The sequence below is a fragment of the Rhinolophus ferrumequinum genome, chromosome 7, assembly GCF_004115265.2.
Source record: "Rhinolophus ferrumequinum isolate MPI-CBG mRhiFer1 chromosome 7, mRhiFer1_v1.p, whole genome shotgun sequence".
Taxonomy (NCBI): Eukaryota; Metazoa; Chordata; class Mammalia; order Chiroptera; family Rhinolophidae; genus Rhinolophus; species Rhinolophus ferrumequinum.
Genome location: NC_046290.1, coordinates 73,776,573 through 73,802,835, shown reverse-complemented (window position 1 = coordinate 73,802,835; position 26,263 = coordinate 73,776,573). Strand labels below are relative to the sequence as shown.

General features: G+C 34.3%; 1 protein-coding gene across 3 annotated transcripts in view; it reads left to right on the top strand.

Moving 5' to 3' along the window:
* The window catches only part of PJA2 (praja ring finger ubiquitin ligase 2), a 68,413-nt gene that overhangs the window by 8,565 nt on the left and 33,585 nt on the right, over positions 1–26,263 (top strand). For 2 of the 3 annotated variants that reach the window (XM_033110397.1, XM_033110399.1), the window contains exons 2-5: positions 13,765–13,882; positions 14,111–14,131; positions 15,226–15,426; positions 19,153–20,197. In XM_033110397.1, the coding sequence (XP_032966288.1) occupies positions 13,852–13,882; positions 14,111–14,131; positions 15,226–15,426; positions 19,153–20,197 (1,298 nt within the window). In that variant the 5' untranslated portion in view covers positions 13,765–13,851. The remainder of the gene's footprint in view (positions 1–13,764; positions 13,883–14,110; positions 14,132–15,225; positions 15,427–19,152; positions 20,198–26,263) is intronic. The other variant, XM_033110400.1, reaches the window with a different exon arrangement.

Below are 26,263 nucleotides of genomic sequence, written 5' to 3'. Positions count from 1 at the left end.
ATATTGTTAGGCTTTATAAATAAGCATGACCCAACTATATTCTGTTCATAGAAAAAAAAAACTTTCAGTGTAAAGGCTCAGATAGGATAAAGTAAAAAGAGGGACGAAGTATTGTCTGTAAACATTCACCAAAAGAAAGCTGATGTGGCTATATTTACAATGTACAAAATAGTCTTAAGGCAAGACCTTTTTAAGGGATGAGGACAAAAATATAAGTGGGTCAGTTCATCAAGAAGGTATAATAATCCCCAGTGTGTATTCACCTAATAATATATAAGGTGTGATCAAACAATACGGTAAATGTTTAAATGAAAAAGAATTGATTACAGTAAAGGACACATTGCCATTAATCTCCCTCAAAATACTCCCCCTCACTTCCAACACACTTATCCCATCGCTCTTGCCACTTTCTGAAGCAATTCTAGGAGTCCTCTTTTGTGAGTGTCTTTAATTGTGCTGTCATGGCTGCCTCCATGTCCTGAATCATTGTAACTTTGAGGAAGAGCCAGAAGTCACACGGTGCCAGATCCAGTGAATAAGGTGGATGAGGACACACCATCATGTTTTTGTTTGACAGAAATTTCTGTACCAGAAGTGATGTGTGTGACACGGAGCGTTGTCATGATGGAGGTTGGTTTATGGCACACTTTCAAATACACCTTCTCTTGACCGTAGCTCACATCCAATTGACTGCAGTGAACAAGTTGAAACTGTCACACACTGTTACTAAGGTTTGATGCGCTGCTTCCCGTATTGAAGATCCCTGCCGTTCCATTGGATGGCACTCAGCAGCTGCATTCGCCATATTTTCTGATCACAACGGAAAGGCTTTTTGTCACACATCGCTTCTCATACGGCAGTTTCTATCAAATAAACATTACAGTTTGTTCTCATCGACCTTATTCACTAGATCTGGCACCGTGTGACTTCTGACTGTTCCCCAAAGTCAAAAATGACCTTTACTTTCAGGTAAACATTTTGAATTGATTCAGGACACTGAGGCAGCCTCGACAGCACAATTTAAAAAAGCATTCCAGAAATGCTTCAGAAAGTGGCAAGAATGATTAGATAAGTGCGTTCAGAGAGAGGGGGGCGTATTTTGAGGGACATTAATACGGATGTGTCGTTTATTGTAATACATTTTTTTCATCTAAACACCGTATTTTTTTATCACACCTCATAGTGTCTGAATATAAAAGTTAATATAACTAACAGGAATTATAGATAAGCATTTGTAGCTAGAGATTTTATATATACATTTAAAGTAACTGATAGAACAATTATACAAAACTATCAGCAAGGGAATAGAAAATTTGACATGATTATTCAACTTGACATAATTGACATTTGTAGAACACTGTATTTAACAACTGAAGACTATACATTTTTTAAAATGCACATGGAACATTTCCAAAATATTCTGGTCTTTAAAGTATCATCAGATTTAAAAGGATTGAAATTGTACAGTGCATTTTTTTGACCACTGTGGAATTATTACAACTCAGTAACAGAAAAATAACTAGAAAATCTCCAAATGTTAGAAATTAAACAAGACATTTCTAAGTTGTACATGAATCAAAAACAAAGTCATAATGGAAATTGGGAAACATTTTGATCTGAAAAACAATAAAATACAATAGAACTTGTTTAATACAGCTGAAGCAGTGCTTTGAGAGAACTTTATATTTTTATATGCATATGTGAATACAGGCGAAAGGTTAAAAGCCAGTAGTATAATCTCGCAACTAAAGGGAGAAAAATATCAAGCCCAAATAAAATTGAGAGAAGGAAATAGTAAATTTAAAAGTAGAATCCAGTGACATAGAAAAGTTTTACAGTCAGTTTGTTGAGAGGACTTCTTAAAAATAATAAATGTGTGGTGAAATGGTCAACAAAAAAATGGGAGAAAACACAAATTACCAATACCAGGAATGAAAAAGGAGGCACTGCTACAGATTCTATAGATATTAAATTGTTAATAAAGAGCAATACAACAACTTTATGTTAATACATTTGATAACTTGAATGAAAGATCATAATCCTTGAAAAACAATCAAAACTGACATGTGAAGAAATGAAAAATACGAGTTGTCCAATGTCTATTAAACAAATTGAATTTATCAAAAACTTTCCTACAAGAAAACCCTAGGCCTAGATGGCTACAACTGGTAAATCTTCCAAACATTTAAGTAAGGTCTGATGTCAGTTTTACATAGACTCTTCTGAGAGTTAACAGAAAGAAAGAAAGGGAGGGAGGATGGGAGGGAGGAAATTCCCAGGATATTTTATAATTTTAGCAAAATCCTGATAGTAAAACCTGATAAGACCATGACAAAAGAAAGAAATTTTAGGCCAAGATTATTCTTGAACATAGGTAATGGAAATAATCCAGTGATATGTATAATAAAAAGGATAATATGTCCCAGATTTGTTCCAGGAAAGCGAGGTTGGTTTTAATGCTTTTAAGTCAATCAGTGTAATCTACTTCTTTACAGAACAATGTAGAATAACCATAGGATCATTTCTGTAGATACAGAATTTGACAAAATTCAACATCTGTTTTGTTAAAAATTCTCATCAAACTAGGAGAAGGAAACATTATTAATTTTGTAAAAAGTGTCAACAAAAAACCCACAGCTAATATCATACTCAGTGAGTGAAAGTTCTAGCCAAATATTGAAGGAAACTAGAAGAATTCAGGATCCAGTCCAGGGTACAGGTATAAAACAACCTCAAAGATAACAGCACCAGAATCTGATATCCACAAAGGTATACATTGCTAAAATATCGTTTTTCTCTCTATTATCATCACCCTTTCTATCAAAGATAACTACATTAAGACCTAGTTGTGTGCAGATTAAGTCTAGTTTCAATAAATTTGGTCTAATTATTTACACATGCAGAAAGAAGTGACTGACCATATAGGCTCTGTTAAGTCTGCTTTGCTCGAACTTTTCGTAAGGAATATCAAATTGGACTTACAAAAGCTTCTCCTGCTGGAAGCCAAGCTAAGGACTTGTTCAATTGTGCCCTGTTACAAGGAGAACAGATTGTTACTGAACTTATGTAAAGACATATATTGTCATAAAAGTAGATGTGTAATAGTAGTTTCTGAATTCTGGAGGGATCAGGTAGAGAGAAAAATATAATTCTTTAAATCTTTGTTGCAAAAGATACACTTTATCAAATTCCTCTAACTTATAGATGGCATAATAGAGAGGAGAAAGGGGATCCTTTAAATCTGCAAACAAAACATTAAAGAACTAACAATGTTTTAAGTGAAGTCATAAAAATTATAATTATCTATATTGTTCATTCGCTGTTATATAATTGTTTTGCTTCATCTTGGGTTAGCAGCTTTATGAATCAATCAGTTTTCCATTAATTAAAGTTTTAAAAATTATTAACCTCAGTTCAATATTTTGATCTTAAAGTTACCAGAAATCTGCATTTTAGAGTACTTGTCAGGGTTTTTTCCATGAATTTCTTTGAAGGTGAAGGACTATTACAGGAACACTTTTACAAAAGCATCAGAGTAAAAACAGTAATTGTAAATGACAAAAGACTCGAAAATGACCATTGTTAGTGATCTGATGAGAATACACACACACACACACACACATACACATACACACACGCGCGGCTCATGCAATTGACTTATCCATTCAACCAAAGTGACATTTAAAAGGCAAATACAGAAAGTTACATAGTTATAAAAGAACCTTAGCTCTTTTAGTAGAGAAGACGCAGTTGTTTTTGTAAGTAATCAAAGACTTGATCATGATAACGTGAAGCACAGGAAATATTTTCATTAGACACAGAATCTTTGTTTCCTTTGCAGATTACATTAAAGGTTAAGAAAAAAGCCCTTTGTTTATGATTTCTTACTAAGAGCAGGCCAATATCTAAAAAACTCTGTTCTTTCAAGAAAGAGAAAACCAAATTCTAATTTTGCACCAGGATACTTTGGATATTAAAACTCTCTTTTCTTTAAAATAAATCCATCCCAGTCTTAGCATGAATACACATGGAATTCTTTTTCAATATTCATTTTCTACAAAGCTTCTGCAAGTTTCTGTATCCATTTAGCTGTTATCCTATCTTATTTTTTCCCCAACTGTAACAGTCATTTTACTTTAGGACAAAATTACTTTTTTCCTTTACAAAACAAAACAAACAAAAAACATGTCCTTCATATCTTTCCTTATCCCCAAAACCATATTTTCTTTACTTGTTTTTCATTTATAGTTATTTTCTTTCACCGTTATTATTTCTGGTAGTTTTAATTACATATACTAATTAGAATTCTTAACCTTTGAGAGTCTTTAATTCCTACTGAAAAATAAGAAGTAAGCAATTATATAGGCTAGCAAATTTATAAATACATTTTATAATTTCTAGGAGTATATTCTGCCTCATAGTATTTTCAGATTGGCACAAAACATGTTAATAGACCCAAATATCTTTTGTCTCTCTGTAAAAAGTTAAAAAAACAAAAGTAGGTAAACTTATGTTTAGCATTTGATGTTTATCTTATTTGGAAATTATTTAGATTTTAAATGAATATCCATTATTTAGTTTAACTCAGTATGAACTTTTGTTTTTATTTAAATTGCTTGCTTTTAGTAATGTGCTTGAATTAGACATTAAACAGCTAACCACTATCTTAAATTATTTTTCTTATTGACAGATTTTGAAGATATTCTTGCTTTTATTAAACCAACAAACTTGAACTAGCTTTATCAAAGATTGTCCTAGATCACGTAAACTTAAAAAACATTTAGGTAAATTTCTATATTTCTTAGACTATACTTGATTATATATAAATACTTAAATGTTTAAAGACAAATAGAGCTTTCTACAAATTCATTTTGGCAATACCATTTGGAGGTAGAAAAATATCACATATCTATAACATATGGACACACATACACATACAGAAAGACATAAACAGATCTTACAGCTTTTGTATAAAAAAATTTAGCCATGTCTTGTATAAAACTCAAAAGAGTGGTTGGATACAAATTGTGTTTCTGGTAGATGGACTAAGTTAGTTACCTGCTCAGATGACCAGTTATTTTGCTAAAGATTTTTTGTTTGCATGCTGTCCTTATCCTTTTAGAGCTGTTTTTAGAGTCATTTTGTCTTTTAGCAGCTTGTAGTCAAAGAATGTCTTTTATTGTTTCAGAGTAGTTTGGAATCGCCTCTTTTAAGATTTCCCCTTAAGGTGGACTTACCTAAGTTGTTCCCCAAAGTGGCCACAACAATTCCAAAAATTCACGTCTTTTTCTAAAAGGCACAAGAGCTTGGTGCATTGACCAGGTGTAACCCATTTTTGCCTTTAGATTTCCTAAGATGTCTGTACTACGAAGGGCCCTGTTTTCCAATACCTGTTCCAAAACACAGGGAATCATGTGTTTGCTCTCCTTTTGAACACAATGGGGTGACTTACCAAGAAGCTTCAACAAACAAAATACAGGTATTCACAGTAAAGTTGGAGACTTCAAAATGCAGAGAATGGAGCTTGGATCCAAGAAAGACAGTCTCGGACTCCAGGGTTGGTGAGAAAGTAGTGAGCTCAGGGAGTTCTGTGGGTACCAGCACCTGTTTGCTCACTGGCCTTGGAGTCAGGGGGCATGGGGAGTTTTCTTGGGGCTGACTTCTGATGCCATGAACTGTCAAAGGTTCAAAAATAACAGAAGTAAAACCAGTGAATCACTGAAGTAGTAATTAGTAAAAGTTGATTGTGTACACACCAAAACAAAATTTGTAAACCAGGAGCACTCAAAACAAAACAGGGAATGAGGCTCAAGGGTATATTGTTAAAAGGCACTTTATGTAGTGAGAAAGCAGTGGCTTTATTGTTCACAGTTTCTGGTTACAATTAGGTTATGTCGTGATAAACCCATCATGAGTTGAAAATATAAGTCGAAAATGCATTTAATACACCTAACCTATTGAACATCATAGCTTAGCCTAGCCTATCTTAAACACATGCAGGACACTTACATTAACCTACAGTTGGACGAAATCTTCTAATATAAAGACTACTTATTAATTAAATGTTGAATATCTCGTGTAATTTATTGACCACAATAGCCAATAAACACGACACAGTGCAGTGGAGAGTATATAGGTTGCCTGTCCTCGTGGTCTCGTGCCTGCCTGGGAGCTGCACCTCACTGCCGCTGCCCCGCACCACCAGAGTATGGTACCACACGTCAGCCTGAGAAAAGCTCAGACTTTGAAGTATGGTTTCTACTGTATGCGTATTGCTTTCACCCCATCATGAAGTCGGTAAATTGTAAGTCAAACCGTTATAGGTCAGGGACTATTTGTATTAGAATTTTCTTAAATGATAGGGAATTGGTCAGTAGTTACCTCATATTAACCTTGGGAAGCAGTTCAAGTTTTGCTTATGATTTTTAGAGACAAGCAAGAAGTGATCCGGGTCAATTTAGCCTTGCAAAATAAGCTAAATTAAGCTTTGTTCATATGACTAGACTGGTTTTTGTCTGTTCAGGGAATTTTCAGGTTTCTGGTCTCTGTTTGGTTTTGACATTAACACAACCAAAAAAGTATAAAATAAAATTGGAAAAGTATATTTAGAATAGCATCAAAATATGTAAGATACCTAAGAATAAATCTAATAAAATTTGGGTAAAATCTTTACACTGAAAATTACAAAACAGTGTTGAGACAATTTAAAATACTTAAGGAAATGGAGAACATTTCATCTTTATGCAGTAGGAAACTCAATATTGTTTAAAATATCAGTTTTCCCCCAGTTGAGCTATAGATTCAATAAAAATCCCAGAATTTTATTTTTTATTTTTGGTCAAATGGATTGCAGAATTTCTATCAAAATGTAAATGTCTCAAATGTCAAGACTTGGTAGGAAGTTATAGTAATTAAGACAGTTGGTATTAGAATAAGGTAGACAAAAAGACTGATGGAAGAATAGAGTACCTAGAATGTGTAGACCTTCACATGTGCATTCTTGGTTTATAACAAAAGCTCTGCTGAAGTTACGAGAAAGCATCTATTTTTAATAAACTGTGTTAGGTAAACTGGATATCTATGTGAATAAAAAAGAACCTTGACTTTTACCTGATACTCTATTCAAAAGTTCATTTGAGTTGGATGTTAGATCTAGGTGTAAAAGCTAAAATTATCAAACTTCTAGAAGAAAACCTAGGAGAATATCTTCATCACCTTAGTGTAGGCAAAAATTTCTTAGAACATAAAATTGATAAGTTACACTACAGAAAATTAAGAATTTCTATTTATCAGGATATCATTCACATAGAAAAAAGTCAAGCTATATACTGCAAGAAGACATTTACATTAAATAAATCGGGTGAAGGACTTGTATCCAGAAAATATAAGTAAATCTTACAAATCAAAAAGGAAAAGGCAAACAATCCAGTTTTTAAAATATGCAAAAAAGTGAGCAGGTTGTTTATAAAAGAAGATACCCAAAAGGTAAGTATGCATAGGTGAAGGTGCTGTACGTTATCACTCATCAGGAAGTGTCACACGGGCACCATGACTCCCCGGCCAGAATGGCCGAAATCAGAGACTGACAATACAGGCGTTGCCAAGGATATGAAACAACTAACACTCTTCTATATTGCTGGTGGGAATGCAAATTGTTTCAGCTGCTTTCGAAAACTGACAGTTACTTGTTACAGTTAAACAGCCCTCTACTGTGATTCTAGGTCATATGTACGAAGAAAGGTAAAACAAAACAAAACATGTACAGGGATGTTTACAGCAACATGAATGAATCTCAGAACTATTTTGTTGAGCAAAAGTAAACACATAAAATAATTTATGCTGTATGATTTCACTCGTATGAAGTTTAAAACAGGAAAAATTAATTTAGGGTAATAGAAGTCAGGAAAGTGGTTGCCTCTGGGTTGGGAGCAGTTAATGACTTGGACGGGGAAGTGAGAACTTCCTGAAGTGATGGTAATGTTTTATATCCTGGTCTAGGTGGGAGTTACTCAGATGTATACATATATAAAAATTCATTGAACTACAATGTGTGCCTCAGAGTTTGTACTTTATTACATGTAAACAATTCTTCAACAGATGTTTGCAGAGAAAAGGAAAATACTTTAAAAGTTTTTACTATGAAAGTTTCCAGACAAATTTCTATAGAGTTACAAGGAACCCCCCTGTATACATCATCTTGTTTCAACATTTTACCTTGCTTTTTTTTTTATTCCCCCCATCCCCACTCACATGTGCTCTTGTTGTTAGCACACATCTAAGTGTCCAAATATCAGATATAGTAATGTATTCTGAGCACATATTGTGACTTTTATCATCAAATGAAATTTGCTGCATCTTGGTATGCATAACATTGAATTTTCTATTTTCCTTTTTTCCTGTAGCCTTATTTATTGTTTTCCTGGCTTCAATGCGAAAATAAATCTCTGCTGCTGCTTTATTCTGAACTGGTCTCAAATGGAGGGTGGGTTGAGCAGAACTCGTCTTATTTGTGCCACACCTGAATCAGAGATCTTCCTGTCTAAGGAGATAAATTTTAGGAATATTCATCTTGTTTTTTTAACGGATTAATACTTTATTCTTTCACTTCAGTTTGTCTTTGACTCCCCTTTAAATTTTTTTCTTCTTTAGCCAATTGTACCTCCATTAAACCATAGAAACTATTTTTCTAGTGTGTTGGGTATATGCTCATTCAGCTTTTTTCTTCAGAGATTTCTCTATATGGTCTTTAAAAACAGTATTTTGTAACACTTTTTAAAAACAGAATAACAATTTATAAATACTTGGTGAGATAAAGGCTATACCATAACAAATTGGAAATACATTTTTTGATTACTTAAATATAAAATTTGGATATTATCCAAAGATCTGTCTCTGATTACATATATCTTATGTTTGATATTTTTAATGTAATTTTCACTATGTAAATGCTCAGTTTTATTGTTACTCTTTTACAATAGTTTATAGAAGTTTTCAGAGAAGAGTAGTTTTTAAGCAAGCTTAGCCTTTCATCAGATTACCTCTGGATATTGCCAGAGATAGCAAACCCATTTCATCTTAGAAGTTTAAATTTTAATTTGTACTTTAAAATTTTCTCTCTGCTTTAGGTATTATTATAATTTCCGTAGTTGTCCATCTGCAGAATTAGGTAGTCACATCCTGGAAGTTTTCTTGTGTAGCATCCTATAACTTCAAAATCTAATGGTTGAGAGTAGGTTACTTGATTTCCTGCAATTAGTTTTAGTAATGTGTCTAGTTGTTTACAGTGATATGTAGGAATAGTATCACCTCAGTCCTTACTTATTGTGTATCTACTAGTTAGATCTACTGGAATATTTTGCAGCTGTGTATACGTATGTATAAGCAATCATTTGTGCTTATGGATAGAATATTTGAAAACTTTAGAGGTAGATTAAAAAGAATATGTAAGTGTGAGAATAATTTAAGTACAACCTTATTCTTATTTAAAATAAATACTTTATTAATCTCTTGGAATTTTTACTTTGCCTTAGCAGCTGAAAATAGATGAAATAATGTTAGTAAGCTAGGTTAAAATATGATTGGGTCAAACATATGTAAGTTTTCTGTAGCATGTCATTGTCATAAACTCATCTTGTCATGAAGTTTGTATTTCTGAATTTATAGCTCAATTAACCAAAATTTTTTTGACTAAAGAATTTTTTTTAAAGGAAAGGTAGGCTAGATAATTATAGACGTTTATTTTAAAAGGAATATTAAGAAATATTTTGGGGCATTTTAGAGACATGTATGCAAAGTTAAATATAGAAGAATATAAAATAAATATTCCAATGGGCTTTGGGAGAGTAATGAAGATTTCCCCCTTGGAGTAGTTAGATCAAATTGTATTTGTTTCTCAGCTAACTTTTGTATTTCTAGATAAGACACTATTTCTAGTAAGTTATTTCTAGGCAACGTACTGAATGGGAGAAATATTTGCAAATCATATATGTGATAAGGGGTTAATATCCAAAATATATAAAAAAAATTCATATAACTCAATAGCAAAAAAAATAAAAATCTGATTAGAAAATGGGCATAGGCTATGAATAGCCATTTTTCCAAAGAAGACATACAGATGACCAACAGGTACATGAAAAGATGCTCAACATCACTAATTATCGGGGAAATGCAAATCAAAACAGTGCAATATCACCTCACACCTGATAAAATGGCTATTATCAAAAGGACAAGAAATAACAAGTGTTGGGAAGGATGTGGAGAAAAGTGTACTGTTGGTGGGAGTGTAAATTGGTGCAGCCACTATAGGAAACAGTATAGAGGTTCCTCAGAAATTAAAAATAGAACTACCATATGATCCAGCAATTCCATTTTGGGGTATTTATCTGGAGAAAACAACAACACTAACTTGAAAAGATATATGTACCCCGCCCCCACCACGTGTTCTTGCTGCCAAGATATAGAAACAACCAAAGTGTTCATCGATGGTTGAATGGATAAAGAAGATGCAGTATAAAGTCAAGAAATGCCAAAGATTGCTGGCATTCACCAGAGGGATTCTTCCCTAGAGCCTTTGGGGTGGAGCATTGCCCTACTGACTGACACCCTGATTTTGGACTGTTAGCCTCCAGAACTGGGGGACAATAACTTGTTATAAGCCCCCCCCCGAAAAAAATAAGATCTTCCTGAAAAAATAAAAGATGTGATATGAATATTAGAATTTTATTCAGCCATTAAAAGAATGAAATCCTGCCCTTTGGAACAACATGTATGAATCTGGAGAGTACTACGCTAATTAAGTCAAACAGACAAAGATAAATATTCTGTGATCTCACTTATGTGTTTAATCAAAAACAAACAAATAAATCAGGCTCATAGATAACAGTAAAGACTGATGGTTGCTCGAGGTGGGGGTGATTGGGCATAATGGGGGAAGGGGTCAAAAGGTACTAACTTTTAGTTAAAATAGTAAGTTATGGGGAATATAATGTACAGCATGGTGACTATAGTAGTATTTAATAATACTTTATTGCATATTTGAAATTTTCTAAAAAATTGCATATTTGAAATTTTCTAAAAAAAATAGATCTTAAAAGTTCTCATCACAAAAAAAGTTTTATAACTATGTATGGTGACAGATGTTAACAACTTATTTTGCAATATACGAGGTCTGACAATTAAGTTCGCGAACTCATCCTAGAAAAAGTGCTACGTACCTCATGATGAATATCACTACGGTCACCTCCGAAGTACTCCCCTTGGGAAGCTATGCACCCATGCCAGCGCCTAGTCCACCCTTCAGAGCAATTTTGGAACTTTTTTTTGGAATGGCCATCAGAGCTGTCGTCGTATTACCCTTTATGTCCTGACTGTCATCAAAATGTCTTCCTTTCAATGTTTCCTTTATATTTGGGTAAAGAAAGAAGTCAGTGGGGGACAGATTAGGTGAGTAGGGAGGGTGTTCCAATACAGTTATTTGTTTATTAGCTAAAAACTCCTGCACAGACAGTGCTGTGTGAGGTGGTACATTGTTGTGATGCAAGAGCTTCTTAGGGACCATTTTTGCAAACACGTTTCTCATCGATGTTTACTTGGTCTGCTGTGCTTCTCACAGTCAGCCGACGATTTTGATGCACAATTCGATGAATTTTTGCAATGTCTTCGTCAGTTCTGCTCCTTACTGGCCGCCCTGACCTCTCTTCATCAGTGACACGTTGTCTCCCTTCAGGAAAAGGTTTAATCCATTTGTACACTGTTTTCTTTATGGCATTGTCCCCATAAACTTGAACTAACATGGTCCTGATTCCACTTCCCCTTTTGCCAAGTTGAACAAGAAGTTTAATGTTCATTGCTCTAATTCAAGCTCAGACATTCTCGCAGTGGCACACAAAAACACGCAATGGCGATGAATACCACTCAGGAAGACATCCCCACACATCAACACAAACACAGCTGTGAGACACTGATATACCGAGGTTATGAAACCTCACCGAGCTGTTTGTACTGTGCTGCCAGTGTAAGCGCACGATGGCCAGTTCGCGAATTTAATTGTCAGACTGCACATAAATGCTGAATCATGTACACCTGAAACTAATACAATGTTACATGTCGATCATAGCTCAATTTTTTTTTCTTTTTAAAGTGAGTTATTTCTGGCTCCTACCAGATGAGTCACAGAGTACATAGATCCAAGCTTTTACTTGAAACTCGTCTCCTGGAAGTTCAACTAATTTCTCTCTCCCTGTGCCTAAAGTTTCATTTAAATCAGTTACATTTAAATTCTGAAAGTAAGTTTCCCGGATTCAGTAGCTATTTAATGAATATCTACTGGGTGATAGGTGGAGTGTACGTGCTAAGCAGCTGTTGTGACATTGCCAACAAGCAAAAGACCAGTATCATTCCTTTTGATACTGTCAAGCACAGCATGGCAGCCATGCCAACAGTAAGGGGGTATACCCCACAGACCTTGAAAACAAGTAAACTAAATTTAGATCAGCAGAAACTGGAATCACATTAAAGAAAAGTATGGTTGAGAAACAGGGTGATTTTCCTGATTTCTGTTGCTCTCCAGTTCTTCCCTCTCACTCTCTTTTAACAGTATTCTGATCAGTCTCTACACCCACCATTCTACCAAATGTGCACCTGTCAGGATCTCTGTGTCCTCCATGTTGCTAAGTGCAGTGGCCAGCTGTAGATCCTCATCATACTTTACCTTTCAGCAACATTTGGCACAGTGGATCATTTCTTCTGTCTGAAGCACTTTCTTCATTTGACATCCATAATCCTGGGTCTTTCTTTTCTCTCACTGGCCTGTCTGTCTGTTTTTCTGATACTTTTTTCCTGGCTTCTTAATATTGGATCATCCATGGCTCAATCCTTGCTTGAACTTCTTCCCTTCTCCAAGTACAGTTTGACGTCTTATCCAAGTTCACAAGTTCATGTCTTTTTGAATGTTATCTATATATTCATTGTTCATAACTCCCAAGTTATACTGGCAGCTCCAGTCAACTCCAGGCTCCTATTTACCATTTCTAATTGAATTGTCTAATAGGTATCTCAAGTTTAACACATCCCAAACTAAACTCCAGATGTTTTCTCCAAACCTGCCTCTTCCACAAAGCTTCCTACATCAGTTAACGGCAATTCTATTTTTCTAGTTGTCCAGGCTATAAAACTTGACTCTTTACCTTCTGTGTCAGGAAATTTTGTTGGCTCTACTTTCATAATATGACCATTTCTCACCACCTCTGTTTTTACCCCGTTCTAAACCACTGATCTTTTGCCTTTCTTATTTAGATAGCTTTGTAAACATGTTTCCTGCTTTTGACCTTATTCCCCTTCAGTCTATTCAATACAGTAGCCAGAGTGTTAGGGTGAACTTCTTTTAACAATCCCAGGGTTATAGTGTTTAATGGAGAAGTGAAGATAGCATAGGGTAGTAGACTCCCAAATAGTTTGGTCATGTACCCCAATCGCACTTCTCAAAATATATTTGCTTATTCAAATATAAATTATAAGTAATTGTCTCATTGTTAGTCTTAAGGATGAAATATACTATGGCAAGGTTTTTTCAAGAGAAGTATATCTGTTTTCAAATGGCCATCTTATACTTAGGAGGTTTTTGATTGACTTGTCAGATCAGATTGTGTTTTTTTATGTATTTTGCAGCTAACAAAGATTTCAATAGAAGGAGGAGAGGCATTAGTTTTGCCTTTTTTTTTTTTGTGCTTGTATTAATATTTTGTTTAATCCATGGTTTCTTTGTAGGAATCTGCTGCTGCTTATCGATTGTGTGAGTAAAAAGTAAATCACATCCATACTTCCACTGAACTGGGCACACGAAAACTACCATATATGTCACAGTATATTGAAAAAGAGCCAGCAGGTAAGCAAGGTGTCTCTGTCAGTCCTGTACAATAAGGACTTTATATTTTTCCCTCCGGATACCATATGTGACATGTGATCATGGTCTTACTTAAGGCCAGTTTCAATCCATATATTGAATATTTGTAAAGCTTTATTTCTAATTTTTAATATGAAAATAAGTATAAATAGAAATCTTATATTTTCTTTCCACATGCCCTTGGCTTCTATTGTGCTTTCCACTTTGGAGACTCTTTCTTTGGAGGAGTTAGTAAGGGCAGTGATTCTGGAATCATACTATTAGATTATTGGAAAGATTACTTAAAAACTTTAATCTTAATATTTTGATCTCTAAAATAAAATGCAGTGTCTATATCACTAGGTCATTGAGGGGATTACATAACATCATATAAGACTTGATATTACATCTTACAGATACATGTTGTTTTTCTTTCATGCTTAGAAGCAATTTCTGATTTTAATGCAATAAAGTAAAAATATGTAACTTTTCTATTTTTTTAATGTGCCATATACTGAGATAATATTTGGTTTAGCTCCTGCATTATATATGTAGAATATAATTGACTAAGTAAACTTATACCTAGTGTGTATATATATATATATATATATATATATATGTAAAATAATGTCACACTTAGTAAAAGATGCTACTGTTTACTATCATGTATTTCTCAGTCATCAGAACTTAGGATTCCAGTTCTTCAAATGTTGATGACTTTTCTTGCCATAAAGTATACCATTGGTAATTTTGAAAGGTGGGGTAGCATGCATTTGACTCAGCTCATCACTGTTTTCTTTCAGAGAATTTTTATCTGACCCTAATCTTTGGGATGTATTTATTGTGGTTCAGTTGATTCTTTGACAGTACAGATAGCATTTAAAGAAGTTACCTGTGACCTTTGACAAGTATGTATTCACTCTTAATGTAACTGAAACCATCATTGTATCATGTGCTAGTAAATCTCTCAACAATTTAGCACTTATATGTAAGATACTTAGATAATTTGGAGGATCAGTCTGCAAATATCCTTAATAAGCTTCTGCTCTATAGTAATTTGGCATATGAAAAATCTCTTTTTAGTAGGTTACATTATAAAAATCTTAAATACCTTAAAAGAACCAAGCTTCAAAAGATGTTTTTTGGAGTAAAGAGACCACATAACTCATAACATAGTGTTTCATGTTTACTTTTCAAGTATATTTTATAGTACTAGTAAAGTACACTTGATGTTCAGTAGCATGTGATTTGGCAAACACTAACAAATATATTGAGACATTACCCCAACTAGTTGCCAGAATAAATGTCATTACTATACCTCTTTTATTTTTAATTCTGTTTTTCAGCAATGGATCAAGAATCCAGCAAGGCTGGCTGGCCCAAACCAGCAGGAGGATATCAGACAATCACAGGCAGGAGATATGGAAGAAGACATGCATATGTCAGTTTTAAACCGTGTATGACCAGGCATGAAAGAAGTTTAGGTCGGGCTGGTGATGACTATGAGGTGTTGGAACTGGATGATGTTCTAAAGGAAAATTCCTCAGGTATGCAACATGGAATTATTTAAGAGGTATTGCCGTTATTTCCCTGAAAATAAGACTGGTCTTATATTAGTTTTTGCTCCAAAAATGCATTAGGGCTTATTTTCAGTGGATGTCATATTTTTTCATGTAGAACAAGCTACATTTATTCACGTAGAGCAATCTACATTTATTCAGATGCAGTCTTGTCATCTTCTTCTGGAACATGGTCACAACTCTCTAAACCCCGAATTCTGGCTTGAATTCCTTGCGACTGCATTTCCTGTAGAACCATTGGCCACAATTGCTCATGTCCAGCAATAGAGCTCTCCTTAAATGAGCACTTCTTGTCCATGTAGCCTGCTCATAGTGCGCTGGCAACACAGCTGTCAGTGATTTTATCCCATGAATTCTTCACCCAAGTCACGACCTCTTGCTTCACAAAGTTTTCACAAAGTTTTAGGCTTCACAAAGTTTTCATGCTGAAAATATCCTATTTTCAATGTAGTCATTGATTTCCATGTGCAAATGGTCTTTGAATGGCTTGTTTATTGCAATCAAGAGTCTGGAGATAGGCAGTCATTCCTGCGGGAATCATTATTTGATCTTTTCTCTGCAAGGAAGTTCTTCATGTCTTTAGCGCGGTGAGCGCTGGCTGAATCCCAGACTAGCAGACCTCTTTGGCCACCTCGCAAAACAACTGGCAGAATTAAATCGACCCACTTCCTTATAACTGCTTGTGTGCACCAGGCTTTTTCGGTTTCAAGAACATAAATGCCTGAAACACGTTCAACCTTATCTTTCTTGCCCTTAGTGATGATTATAGGTGGAGCTTTCTTTCCATTCAGACGAATTGCCAAAATACAGGTAACATGTGCACTTTCATAACCAGTGGAGGAAATGTAGATTGACGACGCACCCCTCTGCTCAATTGTCGTTTGAGATCCCTGGCCCATAAACACTGCAGTTTCATCCATAGCAATCATGTTGGAGAGTTGGTGTTTAGAAAAGTCGATGCCATCAACTAAGAATTTGAATGCAAGTGCACGTTTAATAACTTTAGTATCTTCCAGCTTGAACAGTGTTGTCCATCTTAGAGACAGTTCATATTGCTGAAGGAAGCCATCCAACCAGTGTTGTGATGCTTTGAATTCTTCTGGGGATATTTCTAACTGTGGTGCCATTGCAAGGGTAAATGCTTGACTATCAGCCCTGCGCACAACCAAAGACTTTGTTCTCCTGTCAGCAATCCATTCACAGATGATGTTTTCCTGTTCAGGAAATAATGGTTGCTGACCTGATCCACACTAGCACTTCGTAGCATTTCTCTCGTCCACCTGTTGACGGAGGTTATGGTACTCTGCTCACCATTTTTGGACCATTCGGAGATCCAACTTCTTCTCTTTGCAGAAAGCCGTAAGATTCTTGCCACGAGAGTCCTCCACAATTCCTTTCTTGTACTCGACAGAATAGCTCTTTCTTTTTGCACTCATCTTGTCTGGGGGACAAAATAGTATTCCCTTTAAATCTACCATTAAGTCAAGTGTTGATTGAAGACTTATGAGACAGGAGTGCCAGCAAAAATGATGACAGTTAAGAATGATGGCCTACACAAAAGAGAAGAAAAATTGCAGGCACCAAAATTTAGAAAACATTTCTTTATTTCACAGGAGTGCATTAAGTATGTCCATTATAACACATGATGTATTGAATTATGAATATTCATATTAGACACAACCACGTCCGTTCATTATCAAGTGTGCACATTATTCATGCGTTGTGTCTGTACTCCGATTGGTCATTCAGCAGTAAGTCTCGAGTTCATCTGTTTACATAGGCGTTTACCTCTTGTCCAAAGGCACCTGCTTGGGTATTTACAAATACTTAATTATAATTTATATTATCATTTATTTTAAGTATCAATGCCAATAATATTTATATTTATATGTTAATATTATTATTTTATAATTCACTACGTCCATTGTGTGTTGCAATGGACGTACTAAGTGCATCCATCTGACTTATGAACTTACCTGGGACTTATTTTTGGGGTAAGGCTTATATTACGAGCTTCCTGAAAAAATCATGCTAGGGCTTATTTTCCAGTTAGGTCTTATTTTCGGGAAAACATGGTAATAAGCATTTAGGAATTTGTCTTGTAATATTTGAAATTGTGAGTTGGGTTTTATGTGTCTATGAGTATAAATACTCTATACTTCCTATCAAAAAATTCTATTTTGAAACTGTTACTGAATTTAATAGTATACACATTTAAACATAGAAGAAAATAGAATATGGCCAATCATTAAACTATAACTACACTGGCATGGCATACGTACCTGTCAAAGGTAACAAGTAACTGTGATTATATTGTCACATCCTTTAGCTAGAGGAAATCTCTATCTTTCAATCAAAAAACATTTTTAATATGAACTGAATATATTTTATCCTGCATATTATGTTTAAATAGCTATATGTTTTTAAATAGCTTGTTGTTCTAATTGTATCTCTAAATAATTTGGCTTGGCTAATTTGATTTTTAAAAATCATTTTATAAAATATAAATGTCAACTAATGCTTATTCAATTAAAATTTTATTTTTTTAATTTATTGGGGTGACAATTGTTAGTAAAATTACATAGATTTCAGGTGTACAATTCTGTATTACATCATCTATAAATCCCATTGTGTGTTCACCACCAAGAGTCAGTTCTCCTTCCATCACCACATATTTGATCCCCCTTACCCTCAAAATTCTTAATTATTAAGTGGTTTGAAAAAGTATTTTTCAGATACCGATGTATTATAATGATGTATTTTTGGACTAAAATATCATCTTCCTCTTATCCTGAGTAAATTGGATAATTCTAGTTTACTTTTACTGTCGTTTATATATAAGAGTCTAAATTATTAGCTAAAGTCATTCTGTTAAAAGATCCTTTTTGTAATATAAGAAGACTTCTCTTCAGTTATTTATAATTTATAAATTTTTGTTCCAAGAAATCTCAAATGTCTTCATTTTTATTATTACATTAGTAGTGATAAAACATAGACATGCTAAAGTAATTTATAGAATAGATAGGATTTTCTCTTGCCTTGATATTCTGACAAACTTGCAAAGAGAATCAACATTGACTTTTTCATTGTTTTTCATTCATAGCTGTAACATCTAAAGTTAACTCATTATTATAGATGTATTACAACAATCCATTTTAGAGATAGAAATCTAATATTATAAATCTAAAGACTGGCATATAATCTGAATTGACGTCAAACACAATAGTCATTTCTGTTAGATCTATAACCTGTTCTTATATCTATCATAAAAAGCTCTTGAAGTTTTTTTCACCTGCATGTAATAAAAAAAGTTAAGTTTGAATTGCACATCCCAATAACTGGGGGCAGATTGGTTACCCTATGACTTAACTCACTTATGCCTCTTATCATGTAGTCTTTAAACGGCCTCTCTTTTTAATGTCTTTCACAAAATGTTTTAAGTATTAGGATTTAGGTGAAAAACATGCAAAAGGCATATGAGGGAGATGATACTGAAAGGGCAAAATGAACTCATAGGGTAACTGTTCTGGCCTCCCAATTAACTTAGGGAGCATAGAAGCACCTGTCAGAGAAATTCACTTACATTCTCAAGTAGGTCATCATTGGTATGATTTCTATTTAAATAGTCATTATTAAATCAAATTTTATCTAAATTAATCCTTCCAAATGTGTTTCCTTTTGTTCTCTACGAAGGTTCCAGTCCATTGGATCAGTCTTCTCTACCCAGCGATCCTTTATTTGAAAAAAGTGAAACAGAAATTCCCATTTGTGATACAGCATTGAATGAAACCATTGAGAGCAGTCCCTCCTTTGCTGCAGTACATCATAGTGGGGAAGGCAGGGAGACCTTAGGAAGCAGTACGGATCTTCATAATCACTCTGAGGGAGAATATACTCCAGGAGCTTGTAACGCTTCAAGTGTCCAAAATGGAATTGCACTGGTTCATACTGACTCTTATGATCCAGATGGCAGGCATGGAGAGGATAATGACTGTCTTCAGCTTTCTGCAGAAGTTGTGGAAGGTGGTAGATATCAGGAAGCATTGGGCAATACAATATTTGAGTTGGCAAATGGAGAGGTGGAGGCTTATACTGGTCTTTCTCCACCAATTCCCTCTTTTAACTGTGAAATAAGAGATGAGCTTGAAGAGTTAGATTCAGCGCCTTTAGTGAAAACTCCTCTTGGTGACATTGAGTTTGTCAAAGAGAACAATCAGGAATTTCAGAGGTCCTCTTCTAAAGATGAAGTTGTTAGAAAGAAAGAGCAAAATACTAGCCAGGAGCCACAGACAGAAAATTCAACTGAAGAATCAGCCTGTGCTCCAGGGCATATTTGCAGTGAACAAAATACCAGGGGTAGGGACACCAACCAGGGAAGTTCTCCTGAACAGGTAGTAAGGCCCAAAGTTAGAAAACTGGTAAGTTCAAGTCAAGTGGACCAAGAAACAGGATTTAATAGGCATGAGGCTAAACAAAGAAGTGTTCAGAGGTGGAGGGAAGCTTTGGAAGTCGAGGAAAATGGCCCAGATGACCTCTTAATAAAATGTGATGACTTCGATGGAGAACATGACTGTATGTTCTTGGATCCACGTTACTCAAGAGTTTCACAGAGGGAAACAGAGAATAACCAGATAACATCGGAAAGTGGAGCCACAGCAGGAAGGCAAGAAGTTGTGGATAACACCTTTTGGAACGGCTGTGGAGATTATTACCAGCTGTATGATAAAGATGAAGATAGGTAAGGTTTCATTCAGTGCTTTGCCAGATTGTGTAGTGAGCGAAGTGGTTTATTTCTAGTAACAAGATGTTCGATGGATGGACTCTCTGATGTGGTCAGGGAATTAGATATTTTGACTTATCAAATATTCTTATTTACCAAGTGCTAATCATACATGCAAACTACTTTTGTTTTACAGAAACCTTCTTTGAGGTGTTTCAGGAGTTGACAGAAATTATAACTTCAGATAATGATTATTAATTATTACAAAAGGATAGAGATACTAATTATTTTAATTCTTGGTATTTCAGTTAATGAAATGCAAGGTAAACATTTTTGTATTTTAAAAAATTCTGTGTTAAGCCATTCTGGGTTTAAAAAGTAATTAAAATCATAAATTTTTATTGCTAGTATTGTGTTAATTTTGTCAATATTTATTAACATCACCTGTTTCTTTATTCTTCATGTTGCTTTTCCTATCTCTCAGTTTATTTTTTAGCAGCTCCTTGTTGTGTGTACTGTTATTTCCCCATTTGTAGATGAGGAAACTAAGGCACAAGAGACTTAAATGACTTCTGAGGTGACAGAGCTAGTCAATGGTGCGGCTGGAATTTGAATATCTACTTATTACCTAGCTCCATACTCTCTTCTTCACCACGACAATTTACTGTTTTCAAGAGAATACATAACTTATAATGAGCATTCTGATTCCTCTTACAAGCATAGATTAATTTTTTTCTCAAACTGTAAGACAACAGAAAGAAGAGAGCAGTGGAGAATTTCTTTGTCTAGCTGCTGACTTTACATTACCCCAGAGTCCAAATGTTCAGGTATCCTTTTAAACTGGTTGTAATCCTAACTATGCTCAATTACAGTGCATTTTCAAGATGTTATTAACTTGTGGAAATAATTGTTATTTTTTAAAACTAAAAAGTACTACAAAGGGAGAAATTTATACTTTAAAATATGAATGAATTTTATGTATTTTATTTCATATCATGAAATCAATAAAATATGTTGTTTTCTTTGGACATGAATTAAGGTTCTATAATATAGTATAAGTAACTTGTAGAAACAATTGAAATATAATTTTTACTGCTATCTTGGAAGTTTGTAAACTTTAGGGTTAGCAGACAATATTTATGTAACCTGTTGTTTTTGAAGCTAAGGAAGGGTAAAAATAGTTAAGAACTTTTGCCTGACTTAATTTCTATTTTTTCGGTTTAGGTCCACAGTCTTTTATCCAAAATCCATAAAGTTCCAAAAACGGAAATTGGCACTAAAATGAGGGCTTTTCTTTCAAGTATTCATACATTTTGCTGCAGTAATATGAGTGTTTGATTACTGGGTTCTGGCTTAAACCCCACTGAGCATTGTTAGGTAGTATTTCTAAATTTCGGGGGGAAAAAATCTAAATTCCAGAACATATTCAATCATAAGTTTTTAGATTGGATTGTTCTACCTCTAGGTTATTATTTATATACATATATATATATATATGTGTATATACATATATATACACATATATATGTACACACACACACACACACACACACACACACACACATATATGTATATAAATGTATCTTCTTAGGTAACTTATCTTTTTGAAAGTATAAGGTTGTTGCATATTTTCCTCCAGTTAGTTTTGCTTGTTTTGAAGAAATCATTTAATTTGTGCCTTTTCCTTTGTGGACACACTAATTAAAAATAAAAACCTCTTTTGTTTGCTTCTTATAGTCAAGCCTAATATCGAATAAAGTTGATGAAATCTTTACACTGTTTGCCAACCTCAAGAGAAAGGGCAGTTTTTGTGTCTTAGTTTTTAAGTCAGTTCTTTTTGTCAATACTAGAAGTATTTTCTTTGTCTAGAATGACTTTGGACTTTAAATGGTTATAGGACATTGTCTTAGTAGTATATTTATTTATAATTGCCCTTAAGTGAAATGTCTGTATTCTGAACAATGATAGATTTTGTACAAACAGAATATACAGATGAGAAAAGCACTTATAGTTAATAGAAACTTTTTTTCTTTCTACTTTTTAGTAATATATTGACTTACAGAACCTGTAAATGGGTGTGCTTAAATGATGAAACTAATTTTGTAGCATTCTGTAAAACTCACTGAAATGCCAGAAACACTCAGGATTTTTTTAAAGACTTCTCACAAAATAATTTCTCAAGGATAATCTTTCTACCTAAGATTCCAGTTATATTTGCATTTATAAGCCATAAAATATATTTTAGGACCTCATTTCAGTAGTCTCTACAATTTTAAGGAGGTTTTCTATTTCTAAATTACTGTTTTTAGTTCCCCTACCTTTGCTCCCTACAAAGAATCACAGTTGCCAGATGCCTTTTAATATGGTGCCAGATACAGGTTGTCATTGAGTAGTCAGACACATACAGTTTCATCTTGCCACTTGTTCCTCTGCCTGTTTTCCTATAGTCCTGCTCAGTTCTGATATTAGCAGGTTGGAGAAATGGGGAAACACGGTGACTCTACTTACCATAAGTACCCTGAGAAGGAAAGTATAAATATCTTCTGCTTTGAGTCTGTGTGGTTTTTTTTTTTTTTGAGTTTTCATTGTTTTGTGAAACTTAAAGATGATATACTTGAAAAGTTTTCTTGTCATGTTTGTATTATAATCGCTACAAATAGAACTCCCTTGTCAAGAACATAACTAAAATTTACTGCGACATTTGTAGATAGAGGAATTTTGACTATTTAAAAAATACATAGTTTATACATTCTTTATAAGTGGAAAAGTATTTTAATGACTGCATGGCCCATTTCTTCCCTGAAAGATTTTAAATGATCACTTCATCACATCTGAAACATTACAGTCTATGGGATAAGCTTTGCAGCTGGTAGCATTGCTCTGAGCTGTTTGACAGGAACTGAGCACCACCTTATTAAATTAGAACTGCAAGTGGAATTTTAATAGGGAGCATATAATTACCAGACTTGGAATTAGACCAAAGAGCTAAGGTTAACTCCCTCCTCTTTCAAAATATTCCCTGAGAACTTTAATAACTGTTTGAGAACAAGATCTTGAGTTTAAAAGGACCTTTTAGCCATGCCAGCACATTTTAACCTTGGGCCTAACTGTTTTGAAGAGAGGCATGCCATCTCGTGACCATTTCTTATAGCACTTGAGGTTCCTTTCAGTTTTACTGTCCCGAGGCCTTAACCTTGCTTAAAACCTTACCTAAAATGTCGGGGGAGCTTTTTGTTATTGATGATGTTGGCAAAATAAGAAGAATATTAGCCATTTAGTTGATTTCAATTTGATGCATTGAAAAAGATTTATTGAAATCCTCCTAAGTGTCATATTTTGTTCTCGGTTACTCGGTAAATGCTAATAATAGTGATCCCTGTTCCCTTGGTGTTTACCAGCTTTGTGAGGAAGACAAAATGTACAGATAATTATCTTGAGGCCAAATTAAGCTCCTGTCCCCTTCTATATGTTAACTGAGAGCCATGAAGAAAGAGCTCCTCTGATCTCCCTGTATCCCAACAAATAAAACATCTATGAGCAGTCAAAACAAAGATGTTAAAGCACATGCTTCAACATTTTAGTAAACCTTTTTTTTATCTTGTTTACAAGTTCATAGAAGTTTACAAGTAATGAGTTACGGATAAATTGGTTTGTTCCTCAGTCATGCTGCGAGTTACAGATTACAATATTCTGATGTTAAGAGAAAGAACCAGAAAGTTGTAAAAGGCAGGCACAATTGAAAAAGAACAACCATCTGGGACTTACTCGCTTGTAGATTTGAACTACTTCCATTTGTATCACTGTATTACAACGAAGTTCAGTGGTGAAATGTCCAACACTGCTGAGATTATCTTCAGTATGCTATCTTTGAAAATGGAGAGAATTATATGTTGTAACACAATTTCCATCCCTACTATTTTCAGTAAAATTCAAAAAGTGATTTTGATCCTCTGCTAGTCAGGTAACAATTACCTAAAATTTCACTTTCCCCTAGGCTCCTACATAGTTGAGTATTTATGGATGTGAAAAATGCCAGGGAAGACAAACCAGTTCTTTGAGGGATTTAGTCAAGAAGGGGTTGCTTTGGGCTGGTATTACTTCTAGATATTATTTCTACCTAGGATTTGTATATGATTGTTTGTCTAGAAATCACATGTAATTTCATTCCATAAGTGAAAAAAGGTTTTCTTGGTGCACAGTTGAATGTGTAAAGAGAGTAACATGAGTAAGTTACAGTTGTCACTTTTGAATATAGCTCTAAATGCTAGTGGGAGACAATACTAATGATAGTCCATAGAAAATCAAAGTGGTACTCAATTTAGTTTTTACTTTGAGAAATTTAACACGTTTAACTCATGTACTTTTATAATCAAGAACAAATGGGTCCTCTTTTCCACGATTCTTTTGTTCTGTTTTGTCCTATTCTGTTGCTTGCTCTTCTTGAAAAGTTGTTTTTAAATCCTTTTTCTTTTTGCTTTTAGTTTCATGCACTCTTACCACTCTTAGTAGATAACATTGTCTCTTGCTTTCCTGGAGACACTGAAATAAATAAACGTGAACTTTCTTGTTTTCCTCTTCTCCATCTTAGAATATCTTAGTATCTGTGCCTATTTTTGATTTCTTCTTTAGGAAAGAGAGGTAAGTTTTCTCAGTCTGTGCCTACCGTCATATCTGACACCTTTCTTTATCAATTATCCTTATTCCTAGGTTGCTTCCCTCTACCTCTCATTCTCTAAGTTTTCTAAATCCTGGGGAGACCCTTCACTTGATCTTGCTCCCTCTATTAACTGTTTGCCTATTTATGTTTTCTCTTTCACTGTTGAATTTTCAGAATAAATGTTACACACCCACTGCTTCTATCACTATCCACTTTTCTTAAATGGCTCCAAATCTAATTCTCAGTATTATTTCTCTATTGTTGAATGTTAACAGTGACCTAATTTCCACAGCCAGTTGACTTTTCTCAGTACCTATTTTCTTTGACTTCATTGCTACTATTGAGCTGTTTGCTCACCCTTTCCTGCTTCAGTTTCTGTTCTATTGACCAATTTTGGTTTCTTCTTTGCTAACTCTTTCTGGACCCCAGGGGTCTGCAAAATTTTTAAAGGGGTAACCAGGTAGTAAATATTTTAGGCTTTGTGGACCAAAAGATAAAAGATAAAATCGATGATATTCTGTAGCTACTTATGCAACCATTTAAAAATGCAAAAACAACAACAACAAAAAATTCTTAGCTTCTAGCTCGTAAAAAATGGACAGATGACCAATTTTGGCTCCTGGACTAGGGCATAATTTGCTGACCTCAGGCATAAAGAGAGACTAAGACTTTTAAAGCCAATTGGATAACCCGATGGCTGACATTGCCATTCAGTAAGACAAACCAGAGGAAGTAGACTGGATTTTCTTTGGTAGAGAGAAGAGGAAAATGGTGGTGTGTTGGTAGGAAATTCAGTTGAAGTGTCTAAACAGACATTTCATACAATGAAAGAAGTAATTGTTACTTTTATTGAATGGTTTTTCAAAAAATTGTGCTAAAGATTTTATCTGCCTTATTCATTTAAACATCATTGTAGACCTAGAAGTAAATATTAAAATTCTCATTTTACAGATGAGGAAAAATGAGCTTAGGGAAGTTAGATGCCCAGGCTTACTTCACTAGTAAGTACCAAGCCAGGATCCTAACCCAAATCTAACTGACTTCAAAGCTTGCTCTTACCAATGTGGCATTTAATCACCAGGGGTGAAAAAAAGGCTGTCATAAATGGACCTTTCACCTGATGTTATATACATAAATATAGTACTTTGTTTCTTCAATAAGGACATTGCCTGTGGTAGGATTTTTGTTTTTTATAGTAAAAAATTTTAATCAGAGTTGCATAATCTCCTCTGACTAGCCCTATGAGTCAATTTGGACTTTTAGAGCTATAAATTAGTATAGACATTGTTTGAAATTTGTCACAGATAATGTTCAGAATGAAATATTAATAGGAAATTGTTCATATATTACTTTATATCACTTATATCACAAATGTGTATTAATTTTTGGAACATATTTTAAAGAGGATTAATTGTTGGCCCCTATCA